This window comes from Cataglyphis hispanica, chromosome 2 (assembly GCF_021464435.1).
Source record: "Cataglyphis hispanica isolate Lineage 1 chromosome 2, ULB_Chis1_1.0, whole genome shotgun sequence".
In the NCBI taxonomy this organism is placed as follows: domain Eukaryota; kingdom Metazoa; phylum Arthropoda; class Insecta; order Hymenoptera; family Formicidae; genus Cataglyphis; species Cataglyphis hispanica.
Window position 1 is genome coordinate 11339143 of NC_065955.1, and position 11519 is coordinate 11350661.

The 11519-nt window shown below is 32.3% G+C and overlaps 2 protein-coding genes and 1 long non-coding RNA gene across 6 annotated transcripts in view; 1 reads left to right on the forward strand and 2 right to left on the reverse strand.

Annotated features, from left to right (window-relative positions):
* The window catches only part of LOC126858423 (uncharacterized), a 113977-nt gene extending 106024 nt beyond the window's left edge, over positions 1-7953 (reverse strand). The window contains exon 1 of the long non-coding RNA XR_007688675.1: positions 7533-7953. This is a non-coding gene — a long non-coding RNA (uncharacterized LOC126858423). The remainder of the gene's footprint in view (positions 1-7532) is intronic.
* A 70-nt stretch (positions 7954-8023) lies between these two features.
* On the forward strand, positions 8024-9527 carry LOC126858378 (39S ribosomal protein L46, mitochondrial). The gene is made up of 4 exons (XM_050608645.1): positions 8024-8161; positions 8353-8727; positions 8974-9116; positions 9229-9527. The coding sequence occupies exons 1-4, from the start codon at positions 8101-8103 to the stop codon at positions 9499-9501; spliced, it is 852 nt and encodes a 283-aa protein (XP_050464602.1). The 5' UTR covers positions 8024-8100; the 3' UTR covers positions 9502-9527.
* Positions 9015-11444, reverse strand: LOC126858384 (probable 18S rRNA (guanine-N(7))-methyltransferase). Of its 4 annotated transcripts, none has more exons than XM_050608675.1 (6): positions 11156-11326; positions 10997-11034; positions 10740-10918; positions 10094-10520; positions 9792-9946; positions 9015-9141 (listed from the first exon to the last, which is right to left on the reverse strand). In XM_050608675.1, exons 1-5 carry the CDS (start codon positions 11192-11194, stop codon positions 9799-9801), a joined length of 831 nt encoding a protein of 276 aa, XP_050464632.1. In that variant the 5' UTR covers positions 11195-11326; the 3' UTR covers positions 9015-9141; positions 9792-9798. The 4 variants fall into 4 exon arrangements, with proteins under 4 accessions (XP_050464632.1, XP_050464624.1, XP_050464638.1 ...); XM_050608667.1 differs by lacking the exon at positions 9015-9141 and having other exon boundaries at positions 9725-9946; positions 11156-11220; positions 11308-11444; XM_050608681.1 differs by lacking the exon at positions 9015-9141 and adding an exon at positions 11333-11443 and having other exon boundaries at positions 9725-9946; positions 11156-11220.
* Positions 11445-11519: the final 75 nt, after the last annotated feature.

The following is an 11519-nucleotide window of genomic DNA, read 5'->3' on the forward strand; positions in this document are numbered from 1 at the left end:
ACTCAAAAAAATTTTAGACCAAAATATATATATATATATAAAGATAAGTCGAGTTTGATTGTGATATCTTGATGTTCCAGGAGGAAGTTTGTTGAAAGATAAGAAAATTAAATATAAAAATGTCACGAACACGATATCGTCCTGATGAAAATATTCATAATTCGAGCATGATCGCGTGGTGCAAGCAGGGATATCTTCGTTCCCAGAGAGGCTAGTTCTATTGTCCCCAAGGAGGGCCGCAAGAGAGATCGAAAGAAACCGACGATGAGCGGGAAGCGCGGGGGGAGCGGGGAAGACTCGAAGACCATCAGACTGCTTGACGGACGCGAGGATCAATATCCTCCAATACCATACTCCGAAAGCTATATACGAACCCATTTCCACCGCCAATAAAACGCCATACCTACGTGTATTGCGCTATTCGGGCGATTCTCTTCCTGGCCTCCTATTGGCCGTAAAACACTGGTCGGCTGAAAGGTTGAATTTTATCGCGGGGAAAGAAATATCGATGTAAAGGAGAGCAACTCAGGGCGGTGTATGGTATGTACGTATATACAAACGGTCGCGGTGCCTGTTGTGCATTACGGCAAATGTGTCGGTGAGAAACGTTTCGCGTTCTCCATGATCTCAAAATGAGAAAACGCATGGCACACAACAAGAATAAATGTTTATAATTTTAAAAAGTATTCGCTTCCAAGATTAAAACAAAGCTTGTAAGGCGCCAGAACGTTTGTATAATTTAAAAATATAGTAAATAAAAAAAAAAATATTTATGTCTTTATTTAATTGTTAACTAATATTTTAATGAAATCAACATACTAGATAATATTAAGAGATTAAAATCTATTTCCAGATAAAATGATATAATAAGAATGATAGCATTTTATGAAAAATCGATATAATATAGATTAAACAAATATAAAATATATTAAAAAATAAAAATACACTGTAAAAATTAGTTTATAATTTGTGTTATATCAAATATAGTAGAAGACAGTGTAATGGCTAATAATCCATTCTATCTTTCTTAAACTATTCATCACAGTCTAGTTTCAAGCGTGAATACACTTAGATATTCCACAAATGGAATGCCGAGATAAGAGAATCTCGCATGAATATGGATAAGACGCGCTCGTGCGATCCCATTGGGAGATTCGCGGCTCCAATCATAACGCGTACCGATATCACGTAACGCTATGATATGACATTATCATAACGCGGGCGGTTTATTATTGGTCGCGGGTGCGCCCTACTCTATGCTTCTCTCCCCTTCGCTCCTTCCTTTCTTCCGTTCTTCCAGCCACCCCCGTGCCGTGTTCTGTGCCTCGACGCATACGTTTCTCGGTTGGTGAGGTGGGGCACGGAGCAGAGCCCCCCTATTCACCACCCCTCTGCCGCCAACTGCCGCTTCCCCTTCTAGTCCCAACTGTACTCTGCCCGCCACTCCCCGCCGTCCCAGCCACCCTCCACCCCCGCCCGAATTATGAGGATCAATACACGAGGAAGCTTGCAAGGGCAGCGCCGACGCTACTCGTTTGTCGACCTTCTTCGAGCGTGGACCTTCTTCGTCTCGCTGGCCATCCATACGCGATTGTTGGCCACTTCGCACGCACCATCGGTCATCGTTTTATTCTAAAATTGTGTCCCCTTTCACGCACGCACGCATAAATAACAGCCTTCTTTTAGCATGCAATTTGCAATCGCAAAAATGTATTTCAATTTTTGGATAATTTTGTGACATTTCCTCCCCTCTCTCTCTCTCTCTCTCTCTCTCTTTAATTATAATTTATAAAATAATTAAAAAAAGTTATAAAATAAATTTGTTAAAGAAGATGTAAAAAGATCCTTACTTGAAAGCTCTTCAATCACGTTTGTTTTCAACCACCTTTCTCTCGTCAAACATTCGTACGAGTGACTGACGGCGTTGTCTTTACAAGCTTTCTCGTACAACCGACAATCTTTTATTCCAACACACATCCTATCTTTTCTACACACATCTTACATATAGAACAGTTGTATGTTTTCGCTTGACGTATAATGCTATAACTATATTATATTTTTTATTTTTTATTATATGTGTTTTTTCTTTTAAAGATGTGTGTAGAAAAAAATGAGAGAAAAATGATTAAATTTGTTAAATGAGAAAAAATAAAGAAAAAAAGATGAAAAAATGTGTTAATACTTGTTTGACAACAAAGCGCGTATGCCTATCTAAACTTTATTATCATTCTTATTTACATGTTGCACCAGTAAATATCGAATTCACGCTTCATTTTTTTTTCTTTGCTTTTATACAACTATACTATCTATTCGTATACAAAAATTCACACAACACTTCTATACATAAAAATCTTGATATAACTCTCGAATTATATACAGCATTTGCTACTTTTAATCAAAAGTGATAATGATGATCAATTGTTCACAAGTATCTGATACCTGATATTTTGATGTATAAATTATTTTAATTGATTTCGCAATTAGGTCGATGCAATACAATACGCACGTGAATATGTAAACGCACTTAATTTTTCAAACAGTAATATTAAATATACAAAAAAACCTATTTTATGATTCTTAAAAAAGTTTTGAAAATATATGCAATTTTTTTAAATAAATGTATATGATCTGCTTTAATCATACATAAAAATAGTTAATTTCTTTTTATTTAACTAGTAACATTTGTTTTAAAAAAAGCATTAAACATTAACAATTTAAGTAAATAAATATTAATATATCTGTGTGTGTTATATATATATATATATATAATTCTAGAAGCAATACACCTTTATATTGACGTAGATATCGATATATATATATATATATATATATATATATATATATATATATATCGATATCTATGTCAATATAAAGGTGTATTGCTTCTAGAATTATTTTTCAATCACATACTTCCTGCGCAATTTAAGATTTATCTACTTTCAAATAATTGAATAAGATTTTAAATAAAAGATTGTTGAAATAATTAAACTTCTTAAAGAAAAAAATATAGATGATCATATAAAATTATTTTCTTCAATCAAATTGAAGTGGACTCGAACAAAATTTTATATAAAATTAAGTTATACAAAAGTTATATAAAATTAATATTATTTAAAAATAATATTTATATACAATCGCTTCTCTTTTCTTATTTAATTTACTTAATTAATTGAATTCTTATTTTAATTGGCTTCCTGTCTCTCTCTTTATATTGCAATGTTATTAAATTAATTATAAAGACACTATTAAAAATTCGAAAACTGCCATTAATGATGATCTCTCTCCTGTACTTTCAAATTTTAATACAGATGATATCATAAAGAAAAATACACAATTTTCCCTCTCCCTTTAATAGAACTTATCATAGAAAACGCCTACAAAAATTCCTACATACGACAATAGTAGAAGAGAATCAGATACACAAATTCGACACGAAGCACCCGCATGGTCTCATATGTGCATGACTAGCATTATATCGCAGAACAATCGATACATACCGTCAGCACACAACAGAGCTCGAATTCCCGGCCCCTGTTGGCCAAACTAAGCCAACCGACCTCGCACTACCGCCATTCAACGACCACAAACTGCCTAAGTTCTCCAACATTCACGTGTCACTTTGCATATCTATGCAATAATCATAATCTCGAAATCTTTTAAACCACCGATTCTTTAAACACATCTTGTAGAATTTTAAAAAATGCTTTGATATTTATTTCTAAGAACCTAAAGATTCTTTATCAAGTTTCGTCTATATATATATATATATATATATATATATATATATATATATATATATACACACACACGATGATATACATGATTTTATGTGCATATTTACATTAATTATAAAGCATCAAAATTATGTATATGATAAGATTGCATTAATGAATTGTTAAAACAATTTTTGTTTTCTCTCTTTTTCTATTCACTTCTTTCTATTTTCTCTTTCTCTCTCTCTCTCTCTCTCTCTCTCTCTCTCTCTCTCTGTTTATGTATATGTATATATATATATTTTTTTTTTCTATGTATATATTTTGCCTTTTGAAAATAAAATTAGAAATGATTGTATCACGTAATATTATTTAACATTCTCGGCCACTCTAACATTTGTTGCTTTTATTAAACACGTAACATGATGCTTATACAATAAAATTAGCGGGAGAATTTTCTCAATTACGGGTGTTTTATTCGTTACGATAGTCCGTACAATATGTTTTCAGTCAAATGACGATCGCATCGTAACTCGTAAATATCGCGAAGAAAGCGTCGTTCCATAGGTATAGGCGTTTGGAAAGTGCGATGGTCCGTCAGTCCTACGAACGGGGATAAGTGTTCGCCGGATGATAGTAGAGAGTAGTAGGAGGAAACGGGTAGGAACCGTCCGCGGGAAAAAGGAGAAAAGGGAGTGAATTTTTTATCGGTAAAAACTCCATTAGAGAGAGAGAAGCGACGGTGTTTGTTATTGGTCATCCTCGGGGCGAGGATGGAAGGGTAGCTAGATAGGTAGGGTAGAGGTCCTTGTCCGGCGCAGAGATATCCATCGATCTGAAGGACGGTAGATCCGCCACCGTCCTCGATTCTTCCCCCTTCTTACATTCTATATCCTAGGGAGGATTCTCCTCCCTTTAGCCACCGTCTACTCCTATGAGAGCGAAACGAAGAGAAAAAGAATAAGAGAGAGAGAGAGGAAAAGAGATCGAGGCGCGTTCGCGCCCCTTCCTATCACGGGAACTCTACGTACGTACGCAGGCAAGCATCTACAATGTTCCTTTAGCGCGGGTGGTATCAAAGAAATCAATTACCCAGCAACACACACGTGAGTCCTGCATCCGATCTCCACACGGTCCACCCAACCTACCCCGTTCTCCTCTCTACCTCACTATATAGAGGCAGTACCGAGCACTCACGCCCTCTCCAGGCGTCCATCTTTTCTGGAGTGCCACCTCGGCCCCCTCCCCCTCCTCCCTCTGTGTGCGTCTCACATATTTATTTTATACTGCCCGCGCCTTGTACGACCGTTCCAGAGCCCCGGGATGGAATTCTTTATCAAGTCGCTCTCCCAGCATGGTACTTCCGTCTATTGCTTCGGCCGAACGCGTTCTCGATTGAATCGAAGCGATATCGAACGTCATTTTCGCGAAATCTACGTGCTAGTTTTGATTTCACGATCCGTTTTATGATTTATGCGTTACAATTTGCACTAACAATAAATATTTTAATTTAGAAATGATAGAAAATTTTATTACCTTATTGATAAGCTGAAGATGTCAAATATACAAAATATATACTTTTTTTATCTTGTTCGATGTAATTTCAAATCTAAACGTCACGATGCATCAATTTATTAAACAAATCAAATTGATAGAAGTCGTTTATTAAATTGCAGTAGAATCTCAGGGAGATAATACGTGGTATTAATCTAAACTAAAAATGGTCCTTTGTAGTAAAGCGTCGCCTCCGAGAGACAGGCTCGAAATCAAATGGATTGCGAATGAACGGAGAACAGTGAGATGTAAGAGCGAACGAGAGGAGACAATGATAGTAACAGCGTAAGAGGAAAGGATAAAGAGAGAAAGAGATAAAGAAGGAATGAGAGAGAAAGAGGGGGAGAGAAGATGGTGGCAGACAACCAAAAAGAGAAGGAAGGGGAGAATCGGAGAAAAAGAAAGCCTCAATGTGGCGTGGGAGGATGGAGGACGGCCATCGGAATAGCCTCAACTGGACAGCACGTGGACGACTGGACTACCTACTTTTATATCGTTCGGGAAATAATGGGATTCCCATCATGAAGTGGATTTCCCTTGGGAGCCAGTGGACATCGATGCACCCGTCAAGAGATCCAACACCATCCGACGCCCGTATCCTCTATCGGTTTCCTTCCTTCCCCTTCCCCCCCCCCAACGTTCATCATTCGTGCCCTCCCGCACTCATTCACCTGTTCAGAGTTCGCGTCGCCCCGCGTTACACTTCGTTGTATTAAAAAAATGATCGCAGCCAAGAACTTGAAGAAGACTAAACGCGTTGCTTTATCCCAATTAATATTTAATTAGTCAGATTTTTTTTTGTCGTAATAAATCTTTTTTTTTGTTATATATATTCCTGATTCTTATATATTATCGCTAAAATTTGAATAAATTGCAAAACAAAATTATAAATAAAGTCTCTAAATATTTTCATTCAACCAATTGTAAGTTGTTATATATAAATTATTATCATTTTTTGGAAAAATGTAGGCTCACTTATTGATAATTAGATCGCAGTATTATATAACTATAAACAGATTCCGAAATTATAATCAATGCCGAAATGTTTAAACAATACATAAATTCCATAAATATCATATAGAATAATTTTAAATTTGATTATTTGAAATTTTAACGATAAGATATACATTTTCCTAATCATCTTTGCGAAAAATCTCAATTATATGATAGAACAAAATGATCATTTTAATATTGCTATTATTAGAAGATAATTATTCAACAATAATCTTGCAATGATGTTGCAACTAAGCTCAATATAAAACAATTGTATTTTATAAAATATGTAATTAAAAAATCAATTTTTTAAAAATATTTAAGGGAGATGTCTCCAAAATTCTCAATATTTAGTGCAACATACATATGTATGTACATGTATTTGTATATACTTGTATTATATATATAAAATATATCTATTAAATTAAATTTATAGAGTTTTGTAGCCTGCATTGCATATGAGAGGTTCAAGTTTATAGTTAAAGTACATAGTATCTCATTGTGTATATTATAGACACTAGTGCCATCTCACCATAATACTGCATCGTAAAAGAGATAATAGCACACAGGGTATGATCAATAAAAACATTTCATGAAAGAAAAGAATTGTCTTTTCTTGCCAACTACCGAAGCATTTTAAAATCTCGATGTCTCAATAAGATAGAAAAATCTGTTGGGGTAAATTTTTATCGATTTTTGCAAATTAATTTGTATTAAATGTGTGTTCTACTCTTGGGTAATTTATCGATTAAAGAAAACTACATGATCGTGATATGGTCTTCACTAATAATACAAGAATTATATATGATCACGATATATGTATAAATAAATAAATAAATAAATATAAATATATATATATATATATATATATATATATATATAGTTATATACATAGAAACAAAATAATTTTGTAGCAAATAAATGTTTTTTAAACAAATATATTTTTTTTTCTATATCTCAAAAAACAAGGAACGCGATTTCTTAAACGCAAAATTATTTTAAAAAATTATTTAATAATTCTAAAATTATATAAAATCTAAAAAATAAAAAAAATTATATAAAATCTAAAAAAATAAAAAAAAATTATATAAAATCTAAAAAAATAAAAAAAATATTAAAAAATTGAGTATATTATAATTATAATTATTGATGCAAAAATTCAGCGCAAAAGAGAAAGAGACGATTTCTGCTTAACATATCTATAGATTGCTATTTATACATTTTGCAAGAAGTACAATCGACTCACATAATTATTGAACAAAATAGACGTACCTGGCAATGATCGTTGTACTTTTGATGCAAACGGCAAGGCAAGATGGAATGTGCGAAGATCTCGATCGATTCGGAATGTACATAAAGAGGGATTTCTGGAATCCTGATACTGGCGTATAATAACGATTTTAGGTGATACTTAACACACTACATCGAAAACGCGTTTTCAGAAACACTCGCGAAAGATTCACATTTTTTAGGCAGTAACATTTGCGAAAATGACGCGTTTCAACATAACCGTTACACAGAAAGCGGATCGCCGAAATCATATTTACGTATAAGAACGATTGTTTGTTACGTTACGACAAACTCGTTTACTTTGCGAGACAAATATTTGTGATCTTTTGCACAAGATTCGCATTTCTAGACGATAATATTCGCGAAAATAGCGGAGCGGAGTAAGAAATGTCGCGACGTGTATCGTGACTGACTGCCGTTTGAAATCTAGAGATCAGCAATTGCGATTCTCGAAATATCGATACGATCGAGATATCGAATTAGCTGCTGCGATTACTTAAGGTTATGGTTATGATTGTAATACGGTTAAAGAGGTTATAACCGGTCTGAAATGTTTTTTAAACAAATTGTAAGCTTATCTACATCGTATAATCCATGTCAGATCTTATCGGGTAGGTAAAAAGAAGTAATTATTTCTTTTTTTCTCTTTTACTTGAATATTACAAAATATTAATTTGAAAAAAAGTAACGTTTAATTCCACATTTCCATATTTAGATTATTGACCTATTTAAACTATGATGATATAATTATTTGTATACACATTTCTATCACACAGAGAGAGGTCATAAACATTTTGTACAGGTATATCGAGAAAAGCTGCCACGGTATATCCTAAAGTGATTCAATATCAGGATACTCGAGCATTTGGTGGCACCGCAACCACAGGAAAATGGGATTTATACAGTGCTGTCTGTTTAGAACGCCATCCAGTTATAACGCAACCAATGCAAGAAATAGAACTAAAGTATTATAATTTATTAAAGAAAATTGAATATGAAAATAGTTTAAAATGTGATCATGAATTAAGAGTGGAAAAAGAGGAAAAACAGAAAAAATCAAGCAGTAATCAGGATAATGAAGATAATGTAGATAATATTTTAATACAAACTGCACAGGATTTTGAAGATAATTGTCAAGAAGAATTGAATAATTTTAAATTCGCACCAAGAATTACAAGTATGTGTCAGTTTTTTGAATAATGAGGAAGATAAAATTTATATAATTAAAAAAATATTTTTTTATATATTAAAATAAGATATAATATATTAGAGAAAGAGAGAGAGAGAGAGAGAGAGAGAGAGAGAGACAAAAAGAAAAGATTTGTTATAAAAATATAAAGAAATTTTATGTGTATACACACGCACACAATTTATAAATCATTATTTTTATCATAGTAAACGATTTATTTATATCCGTTTTTAGAATTTGATGAACAAAACATAACATCATCTTTAGAACGGAAATTGGACAAAAATTTACTTTTATTGATACAACAAAAAGTAGGTAATACATATTATTGGATACCTCCCCAAGGTATTCGAAAGGAAGGAGAGACCATGAGACAAGTATGTCCATAATATTTCTCTGCAACTAATTTTACATACACATATATCATTGCCAAAAATCAAGAATAGTTTAATAAAAAAGACAAATCGATATTATCTTATTCTTTTGCAGACTGCAGAAAGAGTATTACTAGATACATGTGGTACAGAAATAAAGGCGAAGTTTTATGGCAACGCACCTATTGGATTTTATAAATATAAATATCCAAAAAAACTTCAGGAACAAGGAACTTATGGCGCTAAAATATTTTATTTTTTGGCAAAACATTTAGATGGAAATGTTACTAGTGATATAAAATATCAATGGTTAGATGATACAGAATTTAAAAACGTTTTACCCCATGGAATACAAAAAAGTATTTCACAATTTATGTTGTTTACTTAAATAATAAATAATATAAAATATCAGAATTCCTTTCTAATTTTTCTTATTATCACTAAAACATTTATATGCAACTGTAAAAAATTATTAAATTTGTTTTATTTAAATATTTTCTAACAAAAATATTACAAAATGTGTGCTTTTTCATAAAAAAAAGCATTTTATCACCTCAATATATTATTTTCAAACTAAATTTTGGGTGATCCAGAAACAAAAATTAATTAGCTTTTATATAAATTTTATTATTTATAAATATAACTAAATCAAAATTTAAAAAATATTTTATACATTACAAGCATATCAAAATCGTCCAGATCTTCTTCGCCCAGTATATTTAGTATCATCTCTTACTTGTTTTCCTTGTCGTCGTCTCCTTTCTTTCTTTTCCATTATCCATTCTCTACTTTTTTTCAATGACTTATTATCTCTGGCTTTTTTAATATATTCCCTATAATGCAAAATTGATAAAATTATTAATATTTCATATATTGTAAGATAAAAGAAATAAAAAAAGCACATACAATTTAAAATGTAAATTAAATTGCAAAATACAAGATAACGGAAATAATGGGTAACAAAAATATAAAAATCGAACCTTTTAGAGTTGGCAACAGTTTGTCTATCTTCAGATTCTGTACCTAGTGCTTTTGGGAGCGGCATAGCTCCCCCAGTCATTAAAACTAAGAACATTTTTTTCGCTTTTGTACTGTTTGGAAAATCGACAACCACACCACCAAAAAAGCCTGCTTTTGTAGCTTGTGCAGTAATTAATTCAACTTGTTCAGTATTCTCAGGATAAAACTGTAATACTGCCCTAGCACTTCTTGACAGGCATGCGAATAACGTAGAGAAGAAATTATATAAACGCTTTGTAGGATTGTGTGAAGATTTATTTGCATAGCATAACCACTGCAGTGCAGAGATACTGACAGCACCGTCAAATGCACCAGCCTTAAATGGTAGTCCTTGACCCATATCTCCTAGGATCAAATCGCCATTTGTTTCTCTATCTTTGGCTACCTCTGAAAAATAATATATCAATCATATATCTAATATTATATATAAAAAAAAATAATTAATAGAAACAAAATAGAGTAAGAAAATAAAATTAAAAAAAATTGTTAACAAAAGTAGTAAAGAGTAATAATAATAAAATAACGTAGAAAATATAGTGAAAAAATCTGTAAAAGACTGTATTGCATATTATTGCAACTATATTGCATATTAATTAAAATAATTACCAAGCATAGATGAAGAGATATCAACTCCTATCCATAAGTGTCCTTGATCTTCTAATACGCTACCACTAAGGCCTGATCCACAACCAACATCCAAAAGTAAACAGCTCTGATCCTCGGGTAGAAGAAGAAGTTCTATAGCACGTTCACACATTTGTACTTGGATATCTATCATACGGGAGCTGTAAATGTATGGATTTTATTAATGCAAATAAATGTACAGTAGATGTATGTAATACAAATTTTGTATAAGAACATACCTTTGCGTATATTTTTTTGCTTCTGTTTCATTATAATACTGTCATATACAAAAAAAATATATGAAATTAGCTTCTTCATTATTTAATCAATATAATTATTTTTAGTGATTATGATCAAAGAGAACATATAACTATAAATTAATAACATTTATAACTTACCACCTCAGGTGGTGCCATATGTTCTGGACGCTTAGACATAATGTGTCTAATATTTTATTTATTTCCTATAATACAATTTATAATAAAAGTATTTTTAATAAACACACGTGTTACAGATCTAACCTGAATAACAGTGTTTAACGAAATCTAACCTAATATTACCAACCAATCACGTACATCATATACAGTTTATGGCTGGGTTCGGGGAGCACGCTTTTAGTGCTATGAGCGTGCTCTATCCTTGTTCAACTTCAATAAATAACAAAGATAGAGCACGCTCATGCGTTAAAAGCGTGCTCTCTGAACCCAGCCTATATTAGGCATGTGATTGGTCGATTTTTAATGCAATGTCGATTCAGAAAAT

Coding starts and splice junctions, on each gene's coding strand:
- LOC126858378 (XM_050608645.1), top strand. CDS start 8,101: ATGTTTTTTAAACAAATTGTAAGCTTATCTACATCGTATAATCCATGT. Junction 8,162..8,352: donor TCCATGTCAGATCTTATCGG/GTAGGTAAAAAG, acceptor CATTTTGTACAG/GTATATCGAGAAAAGCTGCC. Junction 8,728..8,973: donor ATTCGCACCAAGAATTACAA/GTATGTGTCAGT, acceptor ATCCGTTTTTAG/AATTTGATGAACAAAACATA.
- LOC126858384 (XM_050608675.1), bottom strand. CDS start 11,194: ATGTCTAAGCGTCCAGAACATATGGCACCACCTGAGGTG. Junction 10,919..10,996: donor GCAAAAAAATATACGCAAAG/GTATGTTCTTAT, acceptor ATACATTTACAG/CTCCCGTATGATAGATATCC. Junction 9,947..10,093: donor ACTGTTGCCAACTCTAAAAG/GTTCGATTTTTA, acceptor TTTGCATTATAG/GGAATATATTAAAAAAGCCA.